General features: G+C 42.4%; 1 protein-coding gene and 1 long non-coding RNA gene across 2 annotated transcripts in view; one reads left to right on the top strand and one right to left on the bottom strand.

Annotated features, from left to right (window-relative positions):
• Positions 1-14238: 14238 nt before the first annotated feature.
• LOC117517766 lies at positions 14239-14996 on the top strand. Its single transcript, XR_004562825.1, has 2 exons — positions 14239-14373; positions 14405-14996. It is a non-coding gene; the product is annotated as an uncharacterized LOC117517766 (long non-coding RNA).
• Positions 14997-15354: 358 nt separating this feature from the next.
• Positions 15355-27992, bottom strand: part of exoc3l2a (exocyst complex component 3-like 2a) — a 53488-nt gene continuing 40850 nt past the window's right edge. The window contains 3 exon segments of the mRNA XM_034178923.1: positions 15355-15738; positions 15740-15809; positions 19822-19943. Coding sequence (XP_034034814.1) covers positions 15490-15738; positions 15740-15809; positions 19822-19943 — 441 coding nt within the window. The 3' untranslated portion in view covers positions 15355-15489.

The following is a 27992-nucleotide window of genomic DNA, read 5'->3' as shown; positions in this document are numbered from 1 at the left end:
TATTATAACAAAATTAAATAAAAACAAAAACCTAAGTATTGAACAGAGAAGCAGCAATACCACGTTCTGTGTCACATTCAGCACAGAGAAGTCAGAGACAGAGATTGTGATTTAGTGTCAATTGATCTGAGGTTAGCGAGCAAATTTTTAGCCTAAATTACTCAGAGGCCCAGAGTGTCTGTTTGCTCCAGCTGTATATTTTTACCTGAAATTGACCGCAACTCTCTGTTCTGACCTTTGATGAAAATGAAATCACTTCCCCCCTCTATCTCAATAACCACTGAGGTTAGCGAGCATGTTTTAGCCATATGTGACTCAGCAAAACCAAATTTCACTTGCTGGTAGAATTTCTGATCAATTCAAATCAAATCAATTTTATTTATATAGCGCCAAATCACAACAAACAGTTGCCCCAAGGCGCCTTATATTGTAAGGCAAAGCCATACAATAATTACGGAAAAACCCCAACGGTCAAAACGACCCCCTGTGAGCAAGCACTTGGCAACAGTGGGAAGGAAAAACTCCCTTTTAACAGGATGAAACCTCCAGCAGAACCAGGCTCAGGGAGGGGCAGTCTTCTGCTGGGACTGGTTGGGGCTGAGGGAGAGAACCACGAAAAAGACATGCTGTGGAGGGGAGCAGAGATCAATCACTAATGATTAAATGCAGAGTGGTGCATACAGAGCAAAAAGAGAAAGAAACACTCAGTGCATCATGGGAACCCCCCAGCAGTCTAAGTCTATAGCAGCATAACTAAGGGATGGTTCAGGGTCACCTGATCCAGCCCTAACTATAAGCTTTAGCAAAAAGGAAAGTTTTAAGCCTAATCTTAAAAGTAGAGAGGGTGTCTGTCTCCCTGATCTGAATTGGGAGCTGGTTCCACAGGAGAGGAGCCTGAAAGCTGAAGGCTCTGTCTCCCATTCTACTCTTACAAACCCTAGGAACTACAAGTAAGCCTGCAGTTTGAGAGCGAAGCACTCTATTGGGGTGATATGGTACTATGAGGTCCCTAAGATAAGATGGGACCTGATTATGCAAAACCTTATAAGTAAGAAGAAGAATTTTAAATTCTATTCTAGAATTAACAGGAAGCCAATGAAGAGAGGCCAATATGGGTGAGATATGCTCTCTCCTTCTCGTCCCCGTCAGTACTCTAGCTGCAGCATTTTGAATTAACTGAAGGCTTTTCAGGGACTTTTAGGACAACCTGATAATAATGAATTACAATAGTCCAGCCTAGAGGAAATAAATGCATGAATTAGTTTTTCAGCATCACTCTGAGACAACACCTTTCTAATTTTAGAGATATTGTGCAAATGCAAAAAAGCAGTCCTACATATACTCAACAAAAGTATAAACGCAACACTTTTGGTTTTGCTCCCATTTGTATGAGATGAACTCAAAGATCTAAAACTTTTTCCACCATACACAATATCACCATTTCCCTCAAATATTGTTCACAAACCAGTCTAAATCTGTGATAGTGAGCACTTCTCCTTTGCTGAGATAATCCATCCCACCTCACAGGTGTGCCATATCAAGATGCTGATTAGACACCATGATTAGTGCACAGGTGTGCCTTAGACTGCCCACAATAAAAGGCCACTCTGAAAGGTGCAGTTTTGTTTTATTGGGGGGGGGATACCAGTCAGTATCTGGTGTGACCACCATTTGCCTCATGCAGTGCAACACATCTCCTTCGCATCATCCGTGAAGAGAACACCTCTCCAACGTGCCAAACGCCAGCGAATGTGAGCATTTTGCCCACTCAAGTCGGTTACGACGACGAACTGGAGTCAGGTCGAGACCCGATGAGGACGCCGAGCATGCAGATGAGCTCCCTGAGATCGTTTCTGACAGTTTGTGCAGAAATCTTTGGTTATGGCAAACCGATTGTGCCAGCAGCTGTCCGAGTGGCTGGTCTCAGACAATCTTGGAGGTGAACATGCTGGATGTGGAGTCCTGGGCTGGTGTGGTTACACGTGGTCTGTGGTTGTGAGGCTGGTTGGATGTACTGCCAAATTCTCTGAAACGCCTTTGGAGACGGCTTATGGTAGAGACATGAACATTCAATACACGAGCAACAGCTCTGGTGACATTCCTGCTGTCAGCATGCCAATTGCACGCTCCCTCAAATCTTGCGACATCTGTGGCATTGTGCTGTGTGATAAAACTGCACCTTCAGAGTGGCCTTTTATTGTGGACAGTCTAAGGCACACCTGTGCACTAATCATGGTGTCTAATCAGCATCTTGATATGGCACACCTGTGAGGTGGGATGGATTATCTCAGCAAAGGAGAAGTGCTCACTATCACAGATTTAGACTGGTTTGTGAACAATATTTGAGAGAAATGGTGATATTGTGTATGTGGAAAACGTTTTAGATCTTTGAGTCCATCTCATATAAAATGGGAGCAAAACCAAAAGGTGTTGCATTTATATTTTGTGAGTATTGTTTAATATGCGCATTGAATGACATATCCTGATCAAAAATGACTCCAAGATTTCTCACAGTATTACTAGAGGTCAGGGTAATGCCATCCAGAGTAAGGATCTGGTTAGACACCATGTTTCTAAGATTTGTGGGGCCAAGTACAATAACTTCAGTTTTTATCTGAGTTTAAAAGCAGGAAATAGAGGTCATCCATGTCTTTATGTCTGTAAGACAATCCTGCAGTTTAGCTAATTGGTGTGTGTCCTCTGGCTTCATGGATAGATAAAGCTGGGTATCATCTGCGTAACAATGAAATTTAAATAAATATAAATATGATTCAAACCACCGCAGCGCAGTGCCTTTAATACCTATGGCATGCTCTAATCTCTGTAATAAATTTTATGGTCAACAGTATCAAAAGCAGCACTGAGGTCTAACAGAACAAGCACAGAGATGAGTCCACTGTCTGAGCCATAAGAAGATCATTTGTAACCTCTCACGAATGCTGTTTCTGTACTATGATGAATTCCTAAAACCTGACTGAAACTCTTCAAATAGACCATTCCTCTGCAGATGATCAGTTAACATGTTTACAACTACCCTTTCAAGAATTTTTGAGAGAAAAGGAAGGTTGGAGATTGGCCTCTAATTAGCTAAGATAGCTGGGTTCAAGTGATGGCTTTTTAAGTACTGGTTTAATTACTGCCACCTTAAAAGCCTGTTGGTACATAGCCAACTAATAAAGATAGATTGATCATATTTAAGATCGACGCATTAATAATGGTAGGGCTTCCTTGAGCAGCCTGGTAGGAATGGGGTCTACTACACATGTTGATGGTTTGGAGGACAGTAACTAATGAAAATAACTCAGACAGAACAATCGGAGAGAAAGAGTCTAACCAAATACCGGCATCACTGAAAGCAGCCAAAGAGAACGAATGTCTTTGGATGGTTATGGAGTAATTTTTCTCCAAAAGTTTAAAATTTATTAGCAAAGAAAGTCATGAAGTCATTACTAGTTAAAGTTAAAGGAATACTTGGGTCAATAGAGCTCTGACTCGTTGTCAGCTGGCTACAGTGCTGAAAGAAAACCTGGGGTGTTCTTATTTTCTTCAATTAGTGATGAGTATTAAGATGTCCTAGCTTTATGGAGGGCTTTTTTTTTTCTAAGAGCAACAGACTCTTTTTCAGGCTAAGTGAAGATCTTTCTAAATTAGTGAGACGCAATTCCTCTCAACTCACGGGTTATCTGCTTTAAGCTGCGAGTTTGTGAGTTATACCATTGAGTCAGGCACTTCTGATTAAAGCTCTCTTTTTCAGAGGAGGCTACAGCATCCAAAGTTGTCTTCAATGAGGATGTAAACTACTGACGAGATACTCTATCTCACTCACAGAGTTTAGGTAGCTACTCGCACTGTGTTGGTATATGGCATTAGAGACCATAAAGAAGGAATATATCCTTAAAACTAGTTACAGTGCTTTCTGAAAGACTTCTAGTGTAATGAAACTTATTCCCCACTGCTGGGTAGTCCATCAGAGTAAATGTAAATGTTATTAAGAAATGATCAGACAGAAGGGAAGTTTTCAGGGAATACTGTTAAGTCTTCAATTCCATAGCATAAGTCAGACAAGATCTAAGATATGATTAAAGTGGTGGGTGGACTCGTTTACATTTGAGCAAAGCCAATTGAGTCTAATAATAGATTAAATGCAGTGTTGAGGCTGTCATTCTCAGCATCTGTGTGGATGTTAAAATTGCCCCACTATAATTATCTTATCTGAGCTAAGCACTAAGTCAGACAAAAGGTCTGAAAATTCACAGTGAAACTCACAGTAACGACCAGGTGGACGATAGATAATAACAAATAAAACTGTTTTTTGGGACTTCCAATTTGGATGGACAAGACTAAGAGACAAGCTTTCAAATGAATTAAAGCTCTGTCTGGATTTTTGATTAATTAATAAGCTGGAATGGAAGATTGCTGCTAATCCTCCACCCCGGCCCGTGCTACGAGCATTCTGGCAGTTAGTGTGACTCGGGGGTGTTGACTCATTTAAACTAACATATTCATCCTGCTGTAACAGGTTTCTGTAAGCAGAATAAATCAATATGTTGATCAATTATTATATCATTTACTAACAGGGACTTAGAAGAGAGAGACCTAATGTTTAATAGACCACATTTAACTGTTTTAGTCTGTGGTGCAGTTGAAGGTGCTATATTATTTTTTCTTTTTGAATTTTTATGCTTAAATAGATTTTTACTGGTTATTGGTGGTCTGGGAGCAGGCACCGTCTCTACGGGGATGGGGTAATGAGGGGATGGCAGGGGGAGAGAAGCTGCAGAGAGGTGTGTAAGACTACAACTCTGCTTCCTGGTCCCAACCCTGGATAGTCACGGTTTGGAGGATTTAAGAAAATTGGCCAGATTTCTAGATATGAGAGCTGCTCCATCCAAAGTGGGATCGATGCCGTCTCTCCTAACAAGACCAGGTTTTCCCCAGAAGCTTTGCCAATTATCTATGAAGCCCACCTCATTTTTTGGACACCACTCAGACAGCGAGCAATTCAAGGAGAACATGCGGCTAAACATGTCACTCCCGGTCCGATTGGGGAGGGACCCAGAGAATCTACAGAGTCCGACATTGTTTTTGCAAAGTTACACACCGATTCAATGTTAATTTTAGTGACCTCCGATTGGCGTAAACCGGGTGTCATTACTGCCGACGTGAATTACAATCTTACCAAATTTACGCTTAGCCTTAGCCAGCAGTTTCAAATTTCCTTCAATGTTGCCTGCTCTGGCTATGGTTGCTGGTGTCGCTAACTTCACATTTCTCAAAACAGAGTCGCCAATAACCAGAGTTTGATCCTCGGTGGGTGTGTCGCCGAGTAGGGAAAAACGGTTAGAAATGTGAACGGGTTGGCGGTGTACACGGGGCTTCTGTTTAGGGCTACGCTTCCTCCTCACAGTCACCCAGTCGGCCTGCTTTCCCGGCTGCTCGGGATCTGCTGGAAGGGAACTAACGGCGACTAAGCTACCTTGGTCCGCACCGACTACAGGGGCCTGGCTACCTGTAGAATTTTCCATGGTGCGGAGCTGAGTCTCCAATTCACCCAGCCTGGCCTCCAAAGCTACAAATAAGCTACACTTATTACAAGTACCATTACTGCTAAAGGAGGCCGAGGAATAACTAACACATTTCACACCCAGAGCAGAAAGTGCAGGAGAGACAGGAGAAGCCGCCATGCTAAATCGGCTAAGAGCTGCGGTAAGCTAGCGGATTCCTAAAAACACACAAAGTGAATAATGTGTAAATAATTTAGAGGTGATTCAGCAGAGGGAGTGCTTTAGTTAAGGCACGTAAAGATTACACTGTGAAACAAATCGCTATCTAGTTAACTAGATCAATCTAACTGCGCAGATTAAACAGCTAACAGATACAGCAAAACACCGCTGTGCTCCGGAACAGGAAGTGATACAATACTGCAGTGAGAGACAACCACCAGTAGAGGCAAGCAAGAGGCGGCAGGTCACACAGCTTAAGGTTTATCTTTGTAGTTATCTAACCTTTATTTTACCAAGATAATATCTTGGGATTAAAGCCCTGAATGTAAATGGACTGCATTTATATAGTGCTTTTCCATCCAATGTAGATGGTCAGAGTGCATTATAATGATGCCTCACAAACGCACACACACACACACACACACACACACACACACACACACACACACACACACACACACACACACACACACACACACACCACACGCGCACGCGCACACACACACACACACACACACACACACACACACACACACACACACACACACACACACACACACACACACACACACACACACGTTGTCAGTGTGCTAGCTCTCAACTGCACAACTTGGGGATTCAGGAGGACCTTGCTTCAGACAACATTCAGAGTGGGGTTGGCAATTCATCTTAATCCAGATTCGACCCAAATCCATTCTGAATCTGAATGGCACTATTCGGATTTAAACCATATTATTTTCTATCTGGCTCAACCCTTCTCTTGGAGGTGGGTTGAGCTGGATTTGTTGAGGTCTGAAAGCAAACGTGGCTTGAATCCGACTAGGTTGGGGATCATGACTTCATTCTTCTGGGTTCAGCATTTGGGTCATGTGCACAACCCCAGCCATATTTGGAAGTTAATTTTTTCACAAACCTTCATAGCATCTGTTTGTCTACTTGGTGATAGATGTGAAAAAAATCCACTTTGAGTGCATTCTGGTTGACAACACCTCGTTGTTGTGTTGTTTGGAGACTAGGAATGGAAAACAAGTTTGGTGAAATGTATCAGAATCAATACGCGTATTTGAGGACATCACTGCCACGCTAGCAATGCATGGGTATGAGAAGACAGTAAGCCCTTGCTGTGGTGAGAAAAAGAACCTCAAGGCTAAGTATAAAAAGGTGAAGGATCACAATGAAGTAGAAGAAACAGGATCAGCATGGACGACCCCAACGACATTTTTGATGCTTGTGTGTTCTCATATGATGCTGACATGCTGACAGGTTTTGGTGAAAACTGCAAAAAAAAAAAACAACAAAAAAAACAAAAACAAAAAACGGCTTGAACTGGATTGAGTTTGGATGAGTGGGATGAGTTTGAGTTTTGAGTCAAGCAACCCAGTGCAGTTGAAGATTCAAGCTTTATCTACTATGGAAACCACCTGGACAACTGAGAGCCTACACAGAAACCAAAAGGACTGAGTTGGATGCATGGGTAGGCTGAGCAGGATGGAGTTTGGATGCGTGTGTAGGATGAGTGGTATTGAGTTTGGATGAGTGGGAAACTGAGTGGGATTGAGTTTGGATGCGTGGGGTAAACTGAGCCGGGTTGAGTTTTGGATGTGTGGGTAGGGCTGAGCAGGACTGAGTTTAGATGCATGGGTAAACTGAGTGGATTGAGTTTCATTGCGTGGGTAGGCTGAGCCGGATTGAGTTTAGATGCATGGGTAAACTGAGTGGGATTGAGTTTGGATGTGTGGGTAAACTGAGCCGGGTGAGTTTGGATGTGTGTGTAAACTGAGTGGATTGAGTTTCGTTGCGTGGGTAGGCTGAGCGGGATTGAGTTTAGATGCGTGGGTAAACTGAGCGGGATTGAGTTTAGATGCATGGGTAAACTGAGTGGGATTGAGTTTAGAGCATGGGTAAACTGAGTGGGATTGAGTTTCGTTGAGGTGGTAGGCTGAGCGGGATTGAGTTTAGCTGCATGGGTAAACTGAGCGGGATTGAGTTTGGATGTGTGGGTAAACTGAGCCGGGTTGAGTTTGGATGTGTGTGTAGGATGAGCGGGATTGAGTTTAGATGCATGGGTAACTGAGCCGGATTGAGTTTGGATGAGTGGGATTGAGTTTGTATGAGTGGGTAGGCTGAGCCGGATTGAGTTTGGATGAGTCAGAAGTGCCTGACTCCGTGGTATAACTCACAAACTCGCAGCTTAAAGCAGATAACTCGTAAGTTGGAGAGGAAATGGCGTCTCACTAATTTAGAAGATCTTCACTTAGCAAGCAGATAACCCGTAAGTTGGAGAGGAAATGGCATCTCACTAATTAGAAGATCTTCACTTAGCCTGGAAAAAGAGTCTGTTGCTCTATAAAAAGCCCTCCGTAAAGCTAGGACATCTTACTACTCATCACTAATTGAAGAAAATAAGAACAACCCCAGGTTTCTTTCAGCACTGTAGCCAGGCTGACAAAGAGTCAGAGCTCTATTGAGCTGAGTATTCCTTTAACTTTAACTAGTAATGACTTCATGACTTTCTTTGCTAATAAATTTTAACTATTAGAGAAAAATACTTCATAACCATCCCAAAGATGTATCGTTATCTTTGGCTGCTTTCAGTGATGCCGGTATTTGGTTAGACTCTTTCTCTCAGATTGTTCTGTCTGAGTTATTTTCATTAGTTACTTCATCCAAACCATCAAACATGTCTATTAGACCCCATTCCTACCAGGCTGCTCAAGGAAGCCCTACCATTATTTAATGTTTCGATTTAAATATGATCAATCTATCTTTATAGTTGGCTATGTACCACAGGCTTTAAGGTGGCAGTAATTAAACCATTACTAAAACAGCCATCACTTGACCCAGCTATCTTAGCTAATTATAGGCCAATCTCCAACCTTCCTTTTCTCTCAAAAATTCGTGAAAGGGTAGTTGTAAAACAGCTAACTGATCATCTGCAGAGGAATGGTCTATTTGAAGAGTTTCAGTCAGGTTTTAGAATTCATCATAGTACAGAAACAGCATTAGTGAAGGTTACAAATGATCTTCTTATGGCCTCAGACAGTGGACTCATCTCTGTGCTTGTTCTGTTAGACCTCAGTGCTGCTTTTGATACTGTTGACCATAAAATTTTATTACAGAGATTAGGGCATGCCATAGGTATTAAAGGCACTGCGCTGCGGTGGTTTGAATCATATTTATCTAATAGATTACAATTTGTTCATGTAAATGGGGAATCGTCTTCACAGACTAAGGTTAATTATGGAGTTCCACAAGGTTCTGTGCTAGGACCAATTTTATTCACTTTATACATGCTTCCCTTAGGCAGTATTATTAGACGGCATTGCTTAAATTTTCATTGTTACGCAGATGATACCCAGCTTTATCTATCCATGAAGCCAGAGGACACACACCAATTAGCTAAACTGCAGGATTGTCTTACAGACATAAAGACATGGATGACCTCTAATTTCCTGCTTTTAAACTCAGATAAAATGAAGTTATTGTACTTGGCCCCACAAATCTTAGAAACATGGTGTCTAACCAGATCCTTACTCTAGATGGCATTACCTGACCTCTAGTAATACTGTGAGAAATCTTGGAGTCATTTTTGATCAGGATATGTCATTCAAAGCGCATATTAAACAATATGTAGGACTCCTTTTTTGCATTTACGCAATATCTCTAAATTAGAAAGGTCTTGTCTCAGAGTGATGCTGAAAAACTAATTCATGCATTTATTTTCCTCTAGGCTGGACTATTGTGATTCATTATTATCAGGTTGTCCTAAAGTTCCCTGAAAAGCCTTCAGTTAATTCAAATGCTGCAGGTAGAGTGCTAACAGGGACTAGAAGGAGAGAGCATATCTCACCCATATTGGCCTCTCTTCATTGGCTTCCTGTTAATTCTAGAATAGAATTTAAAATTCTTCTTCTTATTTATAAGGTTTTGAATAATGAGGTCCCATCTTATCTTAGGGACCTCATAATACCATATCACCCCAATAGAGCGCTTCGCTCTCAGACTGCAGGCTTACTTGTAGTTCCTAGGGTTTGTAAGAGTAGAATGGGAGGCAGAGCCTTCAGCTTTGAGGCTCCTCTCCTGTGGAACCAGCTCCCAATTCGGATCAGGGAGACAGACACCCTCTCTACTTTTAAGATTAGGCTTAAAACTTTCCTTTTTGCTAAAGCTTATGGTTAGGGCTGGATCAGGTGACCCTGAACCATCCCTTAGTTATGCTGCTGTAGACTTAGACTGCTGGGGGGTTCCCATGATGCACTGAGTGTTCTTTCTCTTTTTGCTCTGTATGCACCACTCTGCATTTAATCATTAGTGATTGATCTCTGCTCCCCTCCACAGCATGTCTTTTTCCTGGTTCTCTCCCTCAGCCCCAACCAGTCCCAGCAGAAGACTGCCCCTCCCTGAGCCTGGTTCTGCTGGAGGTTTCTTCCTGTTAAAAGGGATTTTTCCTTCCCACTGTCGCAAGTGCTTGCTCACAGGGGGTCGTTTTTGACCGTTGGGGTTTTTACGTAATTATTGTATGGCCTTTGCCTTACAATATAAAGCGCCTTGGGGCAACTGTTTGTTGTGATTTGGCGCTATGTAAATAAAATTGATTGATTGATTGAGGGAATTCAGTTGGATGAGTGGGTAGGCTGAGCAGGATTGAGTTTGGATGCGTGGGTAGGCTGAGCAGGATGGAGTTTGGATGTATGGGTAAACTGAGCCGGGTTGAGTTTGGATGCGTGTGTAGGATGAGTGGTATTGAGTTTGGATGAGTGGGTAACCTGAGTGGGATTGAGTTTGGATGAGTGGGTAAACAGAGCCGGGTTGAGTTTGGATGTGTGGGTAGGCTGAGCGGGGTTGAGTGTTTGGATGAGTGGGTATGCTGAGGGGTAGACTGAGCGGGATTGAGTTTAGATGCGTGGGTAAACTGAGAGGGATTGAGTTTGGATGCATGGGTAAATTGAGCCGGGTTGAGATTGGATGTGTGGGTAGGCTGAGCAGCATTGAGTTTAGATGCATGGGTAAACTGAGTGGGATTGAGTTTGGATGCGTGTGTAGGATGACTGTGTAGGCTGAGCGGGAATGAGTTTAGATGCGTGGGTAAACTGAGCTGGATTGAGTTTGGATGAGTGGGATTGAGTTTGGATGAATGGGTAGCCTGAGTGATATTGAGTTTGGATGCATGGGTAAACTGAGCTGGGTTGAATTTGGATGCATGTATAGGATGAGTGGTATTGAGTTTGGATGAGTGTGTAACCTCAGTGGGATTGAGTTTGGATGCGTGTGTAGGATGAGTGGTATTGAGTTTGGATGAGTGGGAAACTGAGTGGGATCGAGTTTGGATGCGTGGGTAAAGAGAGCCAGGTTGAGTTTGGATGCGTGGGTAAAGAGAGCCAGGTTGAGTTTGGATGCATGGGTAGGCTGAGTGGGTAGGCTTAGTGGAATTGAGTTTAGATGCGTGGGTAAACTGAGTGGGATTTAGTTTGGATGAGTGGGTAGGCTTGAGTGGAATTGAGTTTAGATGCATGGGTAAACTGAGCCGGGTTGAGTTTGGATGCGTGTGTAGGATGAGTGGTATTGAGTTTGGATGAGTGGGAAACTGAGTGGGATTGAGTTTGGATGAGTGGGAAACTGAGTGGGATTGAGTTTGGATGCATGGGTAAACTGAGCCGGGTTGAGTTTGGATGTGTGGGTAGGCTGAGCGGGATTGAGTTTAGATGCGTGGGTAAACTGAGCTGGATGAGTTTGGATGAGTGGGATTGAGTTTGGATGAATGGGTAGCCTGAGTGGTATTGAGTTTGGATGCGTGGGTAGGCTGAGCAGGATGGAGGTTGGATGCATGGGTAAACTGAGCTGGGTTGAATTTGGATGCATGTGTAGGATGAGTGGTATTGCGTTTGGATGAGTGGGTAACCTGAGTGGAATTGAGTTTGGATGAGTGGGTGAGGTGAGTGGTATGGAGTTTGGATGCGTGTGTAGGATGGGTGGTATTGAGTTTGGATGAGTGGGTAACCTGAGTGGAATTGAGTTTGGATGAGTGGGTGAGGTGAGTGGTATGGAGTTTGGATGCGTGTGTAGGATGGGTGGTATTGAGTTTGGATGAGTGGGAAACTGAGTGGGATCGAGTTTGGATGCCTGGGTAAACAGAGCCAGGTTGAGTTTGGATGCGTGGGTAGGCTGAGCGGGGTGGAGTTTGGATGAGTGGGTAGGCTGAGTGGGAATGAGTTTGGATGAGTGGGAAACTGAGTGGGATCGAGTTTGGATACGTGGGTAACCTGAGTGGGATTGAGTTTGGATGCATGGGTAGGCTGAGCAGGTTTGAGTTTGGATGCATGGGTAGGCTGAGCAGGATTGAGTTTGGATGAGTGGGTAGGCTGAGTGGGTAGGCTTAGCGGGATTGAGTTTGGATGCGTGGGTAACCTGAGTGGGATTGAGTTTGGATGCGTGGGTAGGCTGAGTGGGATTGAGTTTGGATGCGTGGGTAGGCTGAGCAGGAATGAGTTTGGATGCGTGGGTAGGCTGAGCCGAATTGAGTTTGGATGCATGACCGGATTTGAAAAATAGGTCTGAACCCTATCCAGATAGAAAGTCATCCGGATTCAATCGGGCTCAAGCTTGATTACCAACCCCAGGCTGAATGGGGTCTTTGAGACCTTTGTGATTTTCCTGTGTGGCAGGGAATTGAACCAAGAACCCTCTGGTCACAATCCTGCGTCTCTAACCTCTGACAAATGTGGACCTTGTAGCCATTTTTCTCCATTTCCTTGCAGTTCAGATGTGCACTTACTTCCTAGCAGAGGTCAAAATGCAGAATGAACTCTGCTGAGGGAGGCTGACTTTGTTTTGAGTCGACCACGAGCGGCGTGAACATGAAAAGGATCAGCCACAGTTGAACTACCTCACTGAGCAGCAGAGGGGAAATTCCCTCCAACTGCATAATGTAAACTTGGCTCCAATAAAAGTATCTGTTGGCATTTCAGTGGACAACAGGAAGTCTTTGTTTACTGAAAAACATCCTGTTGCAGAACTCTGGGAGCGCGGTTCCTCTTGGTGTTGGGCGGCAAAGCATCATATAGAAGCCACGGTGGAACCCCGTGTTTAAAAATGTAACTGTACCAAACAAAGCTACATATCTTTAATATAAACGAAGTCAGCATGAAACTTGCGTGAGCATGTGTGTGTGTGTGTGTGTGTGTGTGTGTGTGTGTGTGAACAGCAAAGGTACGTTCCACTCCAAGACTTCACAAAACAGCATCCGTGTGCAGAAAACACATTTGTTGACTGCTTTCCAGCTAAATTCCAGTAAAGCGTATGTATATCCACAATGACACAAGTGCCCAATCTGTCTAATTCACCCAGTCAATGGGTTTTTATTACATTTCCAGCAACAGATGCACTTCATTCACAGTGAGTTGAACAATTTTAACATTTTTCACCATGCCTTCACATACATATATATTATATTGTTTACCACAGATCAGTGTATTGTAAAAGAGCAAAGAAAGCCAGTGTAGCACTACTGTTAAATGAGTAAAAATATACAGTATGATGAACAGCAAATATCCTTATTGTTCTACAGGTTATTGTTCAGTCAGGCAACACACATAGCATAATTAGTTATTACCTCTACCCAGGAGATAATGCTTTCAGTCTTGTTTGTCAGTAGGATACATGGAACGGAGGACTGAAATTTGGTGGAAAGATAAAGTTAAAGCTGAGCTAGATGCTTCCATGGCTGAGTGATCCCACAACACTTAAATTAAGACAACACTAGCAAACACAGAATAGATCTGCAAATACATAAAAAATAAAACAAACCCTGCAGGAATTCTACAATAGGCAAATGCATGAAAAATGTCTTGCAAACTGAGAAAATGCATACAAACAAATATAGCCTACAACACGTGCAATCATTTCATTTGATAGCATGTCCACTGCAAGTTCATAGTGAGCAGGCAAAAGCATCCAGGGGTGCCCCAGTTCAGTCCTCGAGATCTACCTTCCTGACACTCTTGTCTCCCTCTTCCAACATACCTGAATCCAATGAAAGGCTCATTAAAAGCCTGCTAACGAGCCTTTCATTGGATTCAGGTGTGTTGGAACAGGGAGACAACTAAGAGTGTCAGGAAGGTGGATCTCAAGGACCGAACTTGGGCACCCCTGAGTACTGCAAAAAAGAGCGGTTCTCATTCAACAGAAGTATTGACAACACAAAAAGGTTCCTGCACTGAGGACTTTTACTGACTGTTCAATGCATTGCAACGCTGAATAAGTTGACTTTATTAATGATTTTAGTCTTAAGCTAGCAATATTTTCACATTTTACTATTTTATACACGATACATTGACTGGTCAATCATTAAAAGTCTTCCAGGCAGAAACCTCTTTTTGTGTTATTGGTAGTTCTGTTGCATTGTGGATCAGTGTTCGTGTTGTGAATATTTGCACCATGCCTATATTTTTGCATTTGCATTAGCAAGCATGCTATCAAATTAAATTGCTGCATGTGCTGTAGCCTACATTTGTTTGTTCTTCCTGTGGTTGCAAGAGGTTTCTCAATTTGCATTACATTTTTGATGCAACTACCTGTTGTAGAATTAATGGAAGTGGGTTTTATTTTTGTTCGATTTCTGCAGTTAGAGGGATTAATGCTCATATTGAGTTCCGTATTGTTTGTAAAGTTACAAAACAGCCAAGCAGGTTGTGATTTCTGTCGACATTTCTCTGTTTATTAGAGGATTATTCAAAAACTACTAAAGGGATTTTTAAGAAACGTTTAAGAAATATAGGTTATTCTACAACAAACAACCTATAACAATTTTAGAAATGAATTATAAATTGTATAATATTGAGATATGTGTCGTAGTTTAGGAGGTTGGTACAGAACCCAATGCTAATTGTAATACATTATGATGTGAATTACATGAGTGAATAAATTTTGTGGAGCGACTGCCTGGCATTTCAAACCTGTTATCACATGATGATGAGGCAGTATCATTTTATCTTTTATTTATTAGCACTTGGTAACTATTTATGCTGTCCCCACTAGGTGGCAATTTAGAATATATTCCTGAGTGACAGTTATTGAGAATACGGTGGTCGAAAATGCATCAAAAGTCCATGATTGTAAAAGTGAAGCTCTCCCAAATTGTATGACTTGTTCGTCATATAAATATCAACCTCATGCAAAATTGTATGTTCCTATATACATTTGCTTGAAATATATTCTTGCATTAAAATCTTCAATTGTTTTACTGCCAAACAAACTGTGGTTGTATGAGCTTTGTATGAGGTTGTATGAGAATATATTTGTTTTAATTGTTTTTGGCTGAAACTTAAAAACATATCCATATTTTTTTATTTTCATTAAAACAAGTTAACGCATGTCACATGACTAGTTGACCATAATTGTAATTCCTTTCCAGTTATGTCACATTGTTGGCAAAAGTATGAAACTTAATGAGTGGTGCTCTATTTTCTGAAATACTTTGAATGGGAAGAAAAAACAGTGATTACATTTCAGTTTAAAGATATTGTTTATCACATCCTTACTTCTGATGTTGATTCATTTAAACTACAAATCGTGATGATTTTTCACTGAAAATGATAGAGTATAACACGTGACAAATGTCACTAAGCGTGTACAGTATGAGCAGTACCTGAGGTCATGTATGTTTTTTTTTTTCCTTTCAAATGGTTTTGATATCACTGGTAATATTTGGTACAATCAGTTTGTTGTCAAGGTGCATGTTGTCAGTGTGTCTCCTCTGTGCATTGCATTGTTAGTTTTCTCTGTGATGTTTATTTGTGTCTTCCAAATTTTGTACATCAGCAGGTTTAGTTATTGATTTGACACTCGTCCTATGGTTTCGTCTCAGCCGGTGCTCTGAGAACCAGTTGGTGACGGTCATGGCGAGGCGAAGGAGACCCAGGCTGATGCAGTGCATCTCTGAGATGATGGGGATTTCGGAAAAGAGGGCGTGGTCCCGGGGCACGAGGGCTGCACTGCATTCAAAGTCTTTGACAATGTTTCAGGATCTCCTGACGCTCTGCTTGCCGTGTCATCCCCCTTACATTCAAAAGGGTGGCTACATGCTTCTTCCTGTGGAGAGGAAGAAGGAGAAGAGGGGACAGGGAGCCAGGTGTTAGTGAAAAATGTGCATTTTTAATGTTAATGTTACAATTAGTATGTGATTTAATTAAATAAAAGTTTGAATTTGTTGGTCTTTTCTTATGATTGTTGTATTTTTATATTTCCATTTTAACGTTTTGTTTTAATATGTAGAAAATGGATCTGAATGTGCTTTGCGAAAAATTATTATTAGTTTTTATCATTTTTTAAATTCTAACTATTACAGTCACTTCACACAAAGGGACCAGAAATCATTATCATAAACTAATCACTTGAGCGACATTTTATTTCCATCAGTACAAGAACCACTGGGTGGAGCATGAAAGATTGGATGCATCTGAGCCCATGTGAATAGCCATAATCAGCAACTACCCCATATAAAACAAAACTGCAACAAATCTGCATACGTAAAACAATACAACCATGGGACACAGAAACAGAAAATTCAACATGAAACTGTCCAATCAGAAATAGGTGTAAACCTTTATGCAGACGATGTTGAAAATGTTGAACCAGAGCTGAGAAGCAAATGAGATAGAACTTCATAAAAACATTTTTTAGTAATCAAGCTTAGTGTTCTACTCACTGGGGCCATCGTTTACATTAAAGATATGCTGATTAATTATTTTTCAGTTACTCGATCAATTGTTATGCCCTGTGACAGACTGGTGTCCTGTCTAGGGGGTACCCAGCTTCATGCCATAATGCCATATGGCTGCTGGGATAGGCTCCAGCCCCCCCTCCTCACCTGTGACCCTTAATAGGAATAAGCGGGTATAGAAAATGGATGGATGGATTAGTTGTTATGGCCAAACAATGTCAAGAAAATGTCAGTCAATGTTATCTGAAGCCCAAAATGATGCTTTCAAATGTCTTGTTTTTGTCTACAACCCAAAGATGGCTAACCTTGACCTATTTTAAGAGGTTAAAATGTCAATGCTTAGTTTGTTTTTGAGTGGCGGGGGTGACAGCCAATCAGAGTAGCACTGCACCATGATGTCAGTGGCTGGCCTCTCCAAAGCCACTTCTTTTTGTGTGTTATATACGTTTCTCATATATTATATCAAAGCTAGTGAGAAATAAACACTTCTGAAACTGAAAACGCTGTTTTTGGAGCCTAATAACACCCCTGAACTTATTTCATGGATGTTAGCATGGTGATGTCACAGGCTGTTAGCTAGCTGCAAAACTCTGTTTTGTTTGTGTGTAACCTCTTTGTCATATATTATGTAAAAGCTAGCGAGAAATAAACAATTCTAAAACTGAAAACCCTGTTTTTGTAACCTGATAACACCTCCAGAGTGATTGAGGTATTAACAGGCTCGCTAACTTCCGCTAACTCAAAGCTAACTTCCTATGGAGTTAAATTTGTCTCATTAAGACCAGCAAATGTACAGAGTTTGATCTACAAATATTCCTTGCACTCTTGTCAAAAGTTCATGTACACTGCAGATGCCGTTAAAATGTAAATATTGTTTTTGATTGATTGATTGATAGAGGGGCTTTATTGAACATATACAAATTGTATGTAAGACAATAGGATCTTAATATTTAATTGAACAACTGCAAATTATAAAGAACACATTGCTCATATGGCCAAGGTGATATTTTAGCATTGTGTTATAATGAATCATAATGCAGCTTAATTTTACTTGAGCCTCTATGTAGTGATTTCTGGACATGTGCAGTCTGTGTGCATGTAGAAGGTCACTGCACATGCACAGTGTGATACAAACAGCTGAAGATTATATTTGGAGGAATTTGCATACTCACAGATACAGAAAGCATCATTTGGATATACTTGTACAAGGATAAGGGTTCCATTTCTTTCATTTGCGTGGGACTGAGACATTAGAGAGCGCATGAGGAGACCTGACAAAAATGTTTGGGAATGACTCCCTTTGCCCAAAGCCAACAGCCTAGATTTCTAAATACCAGCAGGGGATGCTATAAGTAAACAAAGAGGGTGACTCGTTAAGAGGGTGAGTTAGCAAGTCTCCAGCCTCGAGCTGTTTTGCTCTCCTTGTCTACACCTCTCCCTCTCTCATTCCAGTCTCTTGGCACCAGACTGTCTCCTTCAGGGTGGCAGGAACAGGAGGTATTCGGCCATCGTTTCCTGTCTGCACCACAGTGGGTTATGCGTCACACGCGTTGTAAGCTGACAGCTGTCACCTGACTCTGGATGTGTGGACAAACAGTCTCGGAGGCCGAGGCTCCTCCTGAGGCCTCACACCCTCGTCCAGTCTTAAAATAGACGATCGAAACAGACCCAAAAATAGCACAGCTATGGTAGATATGTTTCCAGCTTCCTTTCCATCTCTTGATGCATTGGGTCAACGTATGTTAGCTAAGTGCCAAAAAGAGCACTTTGCATGTGTGCAGGAAGCATTACAGAACACAGGAGACATTACAGACAAACTGTGCTGTTAGAAACATTACTACCCCAATTCCAATGAAGTTGGGATGTTGTGTAAAATGTAAATAAAAACAGAATGCAATGATTTGCACATCCTCTTCAACCTATTCAATTGAATACACCACAAAGACGAGATCTTTAATGTTCAAACTGATAAACTTTATTGTTTTTGTGCAAATATTTGCTCATTTTGAAATGGATGCCTGCAACACGTTTCAAAAAAGCTGGGACAGTGGTATGTTTACCACTGTGTTACATCACCTTCTAACAACACTCAATAAGCATTTGGGAACTGAGGACACTCATGATTGGGCATGAAAGGAGCATCCCCAAAAGTCTCAGCCATTCACAAGCAAAGAAGTCCAGCAGTTTAACAACGTTTCTCAACATTCAACTGCAAGGAATTTAGGGATTCCATCATCTACAGTCCATAATATAATCAGAAAATTCAGAGAATCTGGAGAACTTTAGACACGTAAGCGGCAAGGCGCAAAACCAACATTGAATGCCCATGACCTTCGATTCCTCAGGCGGCACTGCATTAAGGAGCATCCCCAAAAGTCTCAGCCATTCACAAGCAAAGAAGTCCAGCAGTTTAACAACGTTTCTCAACATTCAACTGCAAGGAATTTAGGGATTCCATCATCTACAGTCCATAATATAATCAGAAAATTCAGAGAATCTGGAGAACTTTAGACACGTAAGCGGCAAGGCGCAAAACCAACATTGAATGCCCATGACCTTCGATTCCTCAGGCGGCACTGCATTAAAAACCAACATCATTGTGTAAAGGATCTTACCGCGTGGGCTCAGAAATCAGGATGTAGCGACAAACTGTGTTTGTCGCTACATCTACAAGTGCAAGTTAAAACTCTAATAGTAAATGGACTGCATTTATATAGCACTTTTCCATCTGCATCAGATGCTCAAAGCGCTTTACAATTATGCCTCACATTCACCCCGATGTCAGGGTGCTGCCATACAAGGTGCTCATACACACCGGGAGCAATAGGGGATGCCTTGCCCAAGGGCCCTGAGTGATTTTCCAGTCAGGCGGGGATTTGAACCCATGATCTTCTGGACTCAAGCCCAACACCTTAACCACTAGACCCCTTGCACCATCACTCTACCATGCAAAGCGAAAGCCATACATCAACAACATCCAGAAACGCCGCCACTTCTCTGGGCTCTGAGCGCATTTGAAATGGACAGACACAAGTGGAAAAGTGTGCTGTGGTCTTCAAAGCTTCAACAATAGTGTCCTCAGTTCCCAAACGCTTTTTGAGTGTTGTTAGAAGGAAAGGTGATGTAACACAGTGGCAAACATACCACTGTCCCAGCTTTTTTGAAACATGTTGCAGGCATCCATTTCAAAATTAGCAAATATTTGCACAAAAACAATAAAGTTTATCAGTTTGAACATTAAATATCTTGTTTCTGTGTTGTATTCAACTGAATATAGATTGAAGAGGATTTGCAAATCATTGTATTTTGTTTTTATTTACATTTTACACAACATCCCAACTTCATTGGAATTGGGATTTTTATTTATAAATCAAAACTCACCTTATGTCTGGAAATTCCTTCACCAGAACTGCCACCTCCATCTGGATGGAGGGCATGTCCTCCAGGAGAATGATATCTGCTAGGTGAGAGAGAACAGTGTCCAACCAGGATGACCCCGATTCCTAAAACACAGAGAAACACTCAACAGAATGCTTTAAAACAATCAGGAACCTGATCTGTCTGACACCTTTGGACAGATGTATAGTTATATATCCGTCCCACTAGACTCATTTAGCCCAGGTGGACAAAGGTGACGGGATATCTGTCCTTTTTTCATTTCAGAATTAGGTATAACATCAAGGCCTGCTGATAAAAAAAAAAAAAAAAAAATGGAGCACATTTCTCTTAGCACAATCCAACACAGAAATGCCTCATTGCTTAGGACCTAAGCAATTAGAAAGGACCAAAGTGTTTCCCTCGGTTCACCTGGCTGTGAGAGGATACATGGTGCTTGCCCCAATTCAGGGGCTACACCCTTCTAAGACTACATTTGTTGGCATCAAAAGTGGTGCGACAAGGCTGTCTCATTGGAAGGCTCCTTGAGATTGTGGTCAACGATTACAGCTTTATTTCCCCTGAAAGAACGGATACAATCTTTCACGGCCCAAATGACCCCATGAGTCATTGTGCAATTTTTTTTCTCCATGAAAAAATGGTTGGTAAATTTTAAAAACAAACAAAGGACAATCCCGGGCTCCATAATATGTACATTTTAAAATAAATCATCTTTATAAATAGAGTACAAATAAATATTAAAAATGATCACTAAACTACGGGTTATGCCCACTACTCTATTTGTTTTCATTTATATAGCGCCAAATCACAACAAAGTTGCCTCAAGGTGCTTCACACGAGTAAGGTCTAACCTTACCAACCACCAGAGCAAGTACACAGGCGGCTTTGGTAAGGAAAAACTCCCTCTGATGATTTGAGGAAGAAACCTCAAGCAGGCCAGACTCAATGGGGTGTGTGCGCCGCTTGGGCCATGCTACCAACACAATTTACAAAACAATTTAAAAATGAATAAACAGGAAATTTTGCCAGTGCATAGGACAGGAGGGTTGCAGAAACAGACACCACACCCATCTCTGGATTGAGTATAATTAGTCAGGATTAAGCAACCAGAAAAACAGAAGAAATACTAAGGTATTACTAATGCTCTGTCACGTGCAGCTGTTTAGTTTCCAGGTGTCAGGGGAGGTAGGGGCAGGAAAAGCTAATGATGCAATAGTAAATTAATCCCTGGTTTAGACTGTTTCACTTCAGACTCTTCAATCAGGAAAAAGGATGATTCCGTAGGGGTTTAAATGTGGCAATGCATAGCACCAGTGCATGGTCCCTTACTTGACGTGGTACTGACGAGATATGGTTTCTATCTGTCAGAGGCCAAGATTGAGTTGAAATACAGCTTAACTGTGCTCAAACTGCCAAATCTATTTGGGTCCTTATCCCTGGAAAAGATTACCAATCCAAACTTATGACACATGGGAGTGGACACCTGAAACATTTCTCTCAGGTCACACCAAGGTGTTTCACATGGGTAAGGTCTAACCTTACTAACCTCAATCTTCAAGGTCAGTCATCTGCTACTGCTGCTGAGTGACCTTGGAAACCTCTGCATTGTGGTGGCATCACTTGCTGAGACCCACAGACCTGGAAATAACCATATCTCAGTGGGAGAATACAGCTACTTTTGGTTGAGTGCTACGTATTTCTGGATCTTTTTTTTCAGCATCCACAGAAGTACCTCTGGGTTTGGTACTCCAGTACTGGCTGTACAACTAAGGAGGCTGGTCATGTTCTCATGGGAACACACTGGAGACTCCTGCCAAACTGTAGGGTCTATAGAAATTCCCAGTTTATGACCTCTGACCACAACTGAATCCTTCCTTTTGGCCCCTTAACACATAGTGTGAAGTTTGGACAGCGTTTGGATGAAAATGCTGAAACAGTGTGAAACAGTTCGAAATTAACGCACAAAACATCGCGCTGACGGGCAGGCATGCAGGAACCCGGTGCGAGAGTTTGTGCATGTGCCGGTGTACATCGAGCAGGAACAGTGCCAGGTGCACCACATGGCGCCGCTTATGTGGAATAATTAAAAAAAAAGAAAAAAACACACCAACCCAACCCGCGCCTTTCAAAACCTGACTCCCAGTCAGAGACTTTACCACTGAGTTACAGAGCTGTTCTTTGAAAGCTGCAGGAAGCTGCCTCATATCGGGAAGGACATGGAATAGTATTACAAAAAAAAAATTAAATCCCACATCATATAAAACACCCGCATTTATCAAGCAAGCAATACAATATGATCTGTCTGTTCCTCTGGTGAGACCCATGGTCACAGACACAGTCATGAAATGACATGAATGAGAAGCAGTGTGCTTGACGTCCACATCTACTGGTCTGCTGCGTCCTGTCGGCCATGCGCTGTGTTCTGCACGACATGTGTCTTGTGGTGGCGCACCACAGCACAGACACCGCATCACGTGGAACTGAGCTCACGTGGGTGACGTGACGGTTAGATCGCCCACTGCGTGTTCTGATCTGACGGTCCATTTCAATACAGTCGCTTGCTGCAGCTTGTCGTCACCACAGCAATATATATGTTTTTATTTATGTCCACATAAATACAGCAATCAGACACATGCGCCTCACAGTGGACAATTGTTAGTCCATGACTGTCCAAACACAGTAGGTGTACAACCGCAATTCCAACGAAGTTGGGACATTGTGTAAAATGTAAATAAAAACAGAATACAATGATTTGCAAATCCTCTTCAACCTATATTCAGTTGAAAACACCACAAAGACAAGACATTTAATGTTCAAACTTGACAGACTTTATTGTTTTTGTGCAAATATTTTCCCATTTTGAAATGGATGCCTGCAACACGTTTCAAAAAAGCTGGGACAGTGGTATGTTTACCACTGTGTTACATCACCTTTCCTTCTAACAACACTCAATAAGTGTTTGGGAACTGAGGACACTAATTGTTGAAGCTTTGTAGGTGGAATTCTTTCCCATTCTTGCTTGATGTAGGACTTCAGTTGTTCAACGGTCCGGGGTCTCCGTTGTCGTATTTTGCACTTTATAATGGGCCACACATTTTCAATGGGTGACAGGTCTGGACTGCAGGGAGGCCAGTCTAGTACCCACACTCTTTTACTACGAAGCCATGCTGTTGTAACACGTGCACAATGTGGCTTGGCATTGTCTTGCTGAAATAAGCAGGGATGTCCCTGAAAAAGACGTTGCTTGGATGGCAGCATGTGTTGCTCCAAAACCTGGATGTACCTTTCAGCATTGATGGTGCCATCACAGGTGTGTAAGTTGCCCATGCACTAACACACCCCCATACCATCACAGATGCTGGCTTTTGAACTTTGCACTGGTAACAATCTAGATGGTCTTTTTCCTTTTTTGTCCGGAGGACATGGCGTCCATAATTTCCAAAAACAATTTGAAACATGGACTCATCAGACAACAGCACACTTTTCCACTTTGCGTCTGTCCATTTCAAATGAGCTCAGGCCCAGAGAAGGCGGTGCCATTTTTGGATGTTGTTGATGTATGGCTTTCACTTTGCATGGCAGAGTTTTAACTTGCACTTGTAGATGTAGCGACGAACTGTGTTAACTGACAATGGTTTTCTGAAGTGTTCCTGAGCCCACACTGTAAGATCCTTTACACAATAATGTCGGTTTTTAATGCAGTGCCACCTGAGGGATCGAAGGTCATGGGCATTCAATGTTGGTTTTCGGCCTTGCCGCTTACATGTAGAAAGTTCTCCAGATTCTCTGAATCTTCTGATTATGTTATGGACTGTAGACGAAGGAATTGAACATTGAGAAACATTGTTCTTAAACTGTTGGACTATTTTTTTATGCAGTTGTTAACAAAGTGATGATTCTCACCCCATCTTTGCTTGTGAACGGCTGAGCCTTTTGGGGATACTCCTTTTATACCCAATCATGACACTCACAATTAGTGTCCTCAGTTCCCAAAAGCTTATTGAGTGTTGTTAGAAGGAAAGGTGATGTAACACAGTGGTAAACATACCACTGTCCCAGCTTTTTTGAAACATGTTGCAGGCATCCATTTCAAAAAGATCAAATATTTGCACAAAAACAAAGCTTATCAGTTGAAATATTAAATATCTTGTCTTGTATTCAGTTGAATATAGGTTGAAGAGGATTTGCAAATCATTGTATTCTGTTTTGGGCAGCACGGTGACTTAGTGGGTTAGCACTGTTGCCTCACAGCAAGAAGGTCATGTGTTCAATTCCCACCTGTGGCCTTTCTATGTGGAGTTTGCATGTTCTCCCCATGTTTGAGTGGGTTTCCTCTGGGTGCTCCGGTTTCCTCCCACATCCAAAGACATGCGGGTTAGATGGATTGGAATCTTTAAATTGCATGTCGGTGTGCGAGTGGGTGTGAATGTGTTTGTTTGTCTGTTTGTGCCCCTGCGACAGACTGGGGTCCAGTCCTGGGTGTACCCCGCCTTGCGCTCTATGACTGCTGGGATAGGCTCCAGCCCCTGTGACCCTTAATTGGACTAAGCGGTTTGAAGATGAGTGTGTGTGTATGTGTGTGTGTGTGTGTGTGTGTGTGTGTGTGTATTTTATTTACATTTCACACAACGTCCCAACTTCATTGGAATTGGGGTTGTAGCTGGAATGTCCAGAATGACAGATCACCACAGCTGCTGTGATGTTGGAAGCCACGCCTCCCGTGAGTGGAGCGCACACACCCACATGTCAGTGTGTGTATGCAAACTCACAATTGTGGGGAACATAGAACAATTTCACAGCAGTATGACAGTGATTGTCTGCAGTCTGTTATTGTGTGAAGAGTGCGACTGGCCACACATTTTCTAAGTGCCATGCGAGCGGTGTTAGATGTTTGTGCATGTCACCTTGGAATTTGGCCAACTTTGTCTTTCAGGCGTGCGCAAATAGTTGTAGCAACAGGTGTATGAGACGTTGGCGGCAGGGACGACATTTACACAGTTTACACACGATTCCTGTGTCATGCGCACTAAGTGTGCACTTTGTCCAATCTTCACACTATACAGTGGGGCAAAAAAGTATTTAGTCACCCCTGACTGTGCAAAGTTTTTCCTACTAGAAAGATGAGAGAGGTCTTTAATTTTTTAACATAGGTACACTTCAATTATAGAGACAAAATGAGAAAAAAAAAATTGAGGAACATCACATTGTAGGATTTTTAAGAATTAATTTGTAAATTATGGTGAAAATAAGTATTGGTCGCTACAAACAAGCAAGATTTCTGGCTCTCACAGACCTGTAACTTCTTCTTTAAGAAGCTCTTCTGTCCTCCACCTGTTACCTGTATTAATGGCCTCTAGTCGAACTCGTTATCCTGTTAAAGACACCTGTCCACAGCCTCAAAACAGTCCGACTCCAACTCAACCATGGCAAAGACCAAAGAGCTGTCGAAGGACACCAGGAAGAAAATTGTAGATGTGGACCAGGCTGGGAATCTACAATCGTCAAGCAGGTTGGTGTGGAATAAATCAACTGTGGGAGCAATTGTAAGAAAATGGAAAGACATACAAGACCATTGATAATCTCTATTCGATCTGGGGCTCCACGCAAGATGTCATCCCATAGGGTCAAAATGATCATGAGAACGGTGAACAAAAATCCCAGAACTACACGGAGGGACCTGAGGAATGACAGCAGAGAGCTGGGACCAAAGTAACAAGACTACACACTATGAGAGAGGGCCTCAAATTTGCAGTACCAGGTGTGTCCCCTCCTTAAGCCAGTACCATGTCCAGACCCATCTGAAGTTTGCCAGAGAGCATATGGATGATCCAGAAGAGGACTGGGAGAATACCTTGTGGTCAGATGAAACCAAAACAGAACATTTCGGTAAAAACTCAACTCGTCGTATTTGGAGGAAGAAGAATGCTGAGTTGCATCCCAAGAACGCCATATCTACTGTGAAGCATGGGGGTGGAAACATCATGCTTTGGGGCTGTTTTTCTGCAAAGGGAACAGGATGACTGATCCGTGTTAAGGGAAGAATAAACGTGGCCATGTATCATGAAATTTTAAGCCAAAACCTCCTTCCATCAGTGACAGCCTTAAAGATGCAACGTGGCTGGGTCTTCCAGCATGACAATGATCCCAAACACACCGCTTGGGCAAGGAAAGAGTGGCTCTGTAAAAAGCATTTCAAGGTCCTGGAGTGGGAATTGAAAGTCGAGGGAATTGAAAGTCCATGTTGCCCAGTGACAGCCCCAAAACATCACTGCTCTAGAGGAGATCTGCATGGAGGAATGGACCAAAATACCAGCTACAGTGTGTGCAAACCCAGTGAAGACTTACAAGAAACGTTTGACCTCTGTCATTGCCAACAAAGATATGTTACAAAGTATTGAGTTGAACTTCTGTTATTGACCAAATACTATTTTCAACCATAATTCACAAATATATATTTTTTTAAATCCTACAATGTGATTTCCTGTTTTTTTTCTTCTCATTTGTCTCTCACAGTTGAAGTGTACCTATGTTGAAAATTACAGACCTCTCTCATCTTTCTAAGTAGGAGAACTGCACAATCAGGGACTGACTATATACTTTTTTGCCCCACTGTATGTGAAAGGGCCTAGATGCATTGAAGTCTTTCAGTCTGTCATCTTCTCTGTCTCCCAGACGTATACTGAAGTCTGTTTGCAATCTGAACTGATGAGTTGGAAACAAGGACACAACAAATAACCTGAATGGAACATACCAGTTCCTGAGTGACGTGATCCTGAAAGCTGCCAGTAACTGCATTAGTAACACCAGTGTTCATAGGAGGAGGTTTTTCATTTAAAAGAGAACTGTGAATATCACACAGAGCAGTTGTACCACAAGGCTTGATGGCAAATACAGGCTGTGTGATATTGAGAAAATCAGCTACACTGAGAAGACAAGATGGTGTGAGCAGGTTACACACCATCTGTGTTCCTGTGTTCTTACTGCGTTCCTCCCACAACTACGCCATGTCCCACTAGAGTTATGACAACTGATGACACGGTTCGGACAGATGACGCGCCTTACTATCCACTTGGGCCAGTTACTATGATGAGTAATATAAGGTTGATTCTGCTGCCTTCCGTGCATGGGTTCTGCTGCCTGATGCATCAGTCAAACCCAACAAGTCAGCCATTTTTCTGACTCCTACTCTGTCCATTATTTGGTCTGGTTGGTGGATAAGGTCATGGAGTCCAGTGACTTGGGTGCGGTTTGCTGATGGGGGATAGTTAACTGATGTAATCTTGTGAAATCAATGGAGCTCTGATTGTAGCACATGAGAAGCTGACTGAGGACTCAGAATGTCTGGGATTGCAGTTGTCTTTGATCATCACTAAGATCCAGGCTCTCAGTGACTCCTTTGACTCATCCATCATCAGTGCATGCATATGTAGTGAAAGTGTTGAACAGTTGAATGATTCATTTATCTCAGTAGTGACACTCATGTCTCTGGTCCTTCGGCCATTGACGTCGAGAGATGCCTGGAAAGAGCTAATGGAGTCACAAGGTCACTGACAGAGGTCTTTAGCAATGCTTATACCTTTACAGGAAAATGAACGCCCAAGTCTTTTGGGTCCTGGTGCTTCCTGTTTCCTGCATGGCTGTGAGACCTGGATGCTAACTAGTGACCTCAGGTGATAACTGGATGTCTTTCACAATAGGTCTCTCTGGAGGATCCATAGATAATGCTGGAAACACGTACTTAGGGGAAAGTCACATGGGCTGTACAATACACATCATGGGGTAATGTCATCTGCAATGTTATGGCCTTGTGTCACGCACTTCTCTACACATGATCCAGCACGCAGGTGCGTCAGTGCTAATGATCCCAGCAACTAGACCCGGGTGTCCATGTAACAGGAGATAAAATGCTGCTGTCTGTCTGGGTGGGTGGATATGGCGTGGTGGATGTGATCATCTGCTGTGCCAATGCATTTTCTCAGACCTGATGTATTCTATAGCAGATCCCTTCATCTCCTTCTTTGTTTCACTTTGGGTCGCCACAGCAGATCCAAGATGGATCTGTATGTTGATTTGGCACGTGGCAGTTTTATGCCAATGCTTTCCTGACACAACTCCACACTACATGAAGTATGGGCAGGGGTGGCCTTGAACCGGGA

This window comes from Thalassophryne amazonica, chromosome 9, assembly GCF_902500255.1.
Source record: "Thalassophryne amazonica chromosome 9, fThaAma1.1, whole genome shotgun sequence".
In the NCBI taxonomy this organism is placed as follows: Eukaryota; Metazoa; Chordata; class Actinopteri; order Batrachoidiformes; family Batrachoididae; genus Thalassophryne; species Thalassophryne amazonica.
Note: the sequence above shows the minus strand (reverse complement) of the source record. Positions and strands in the feature narration are given on the sequence as shown.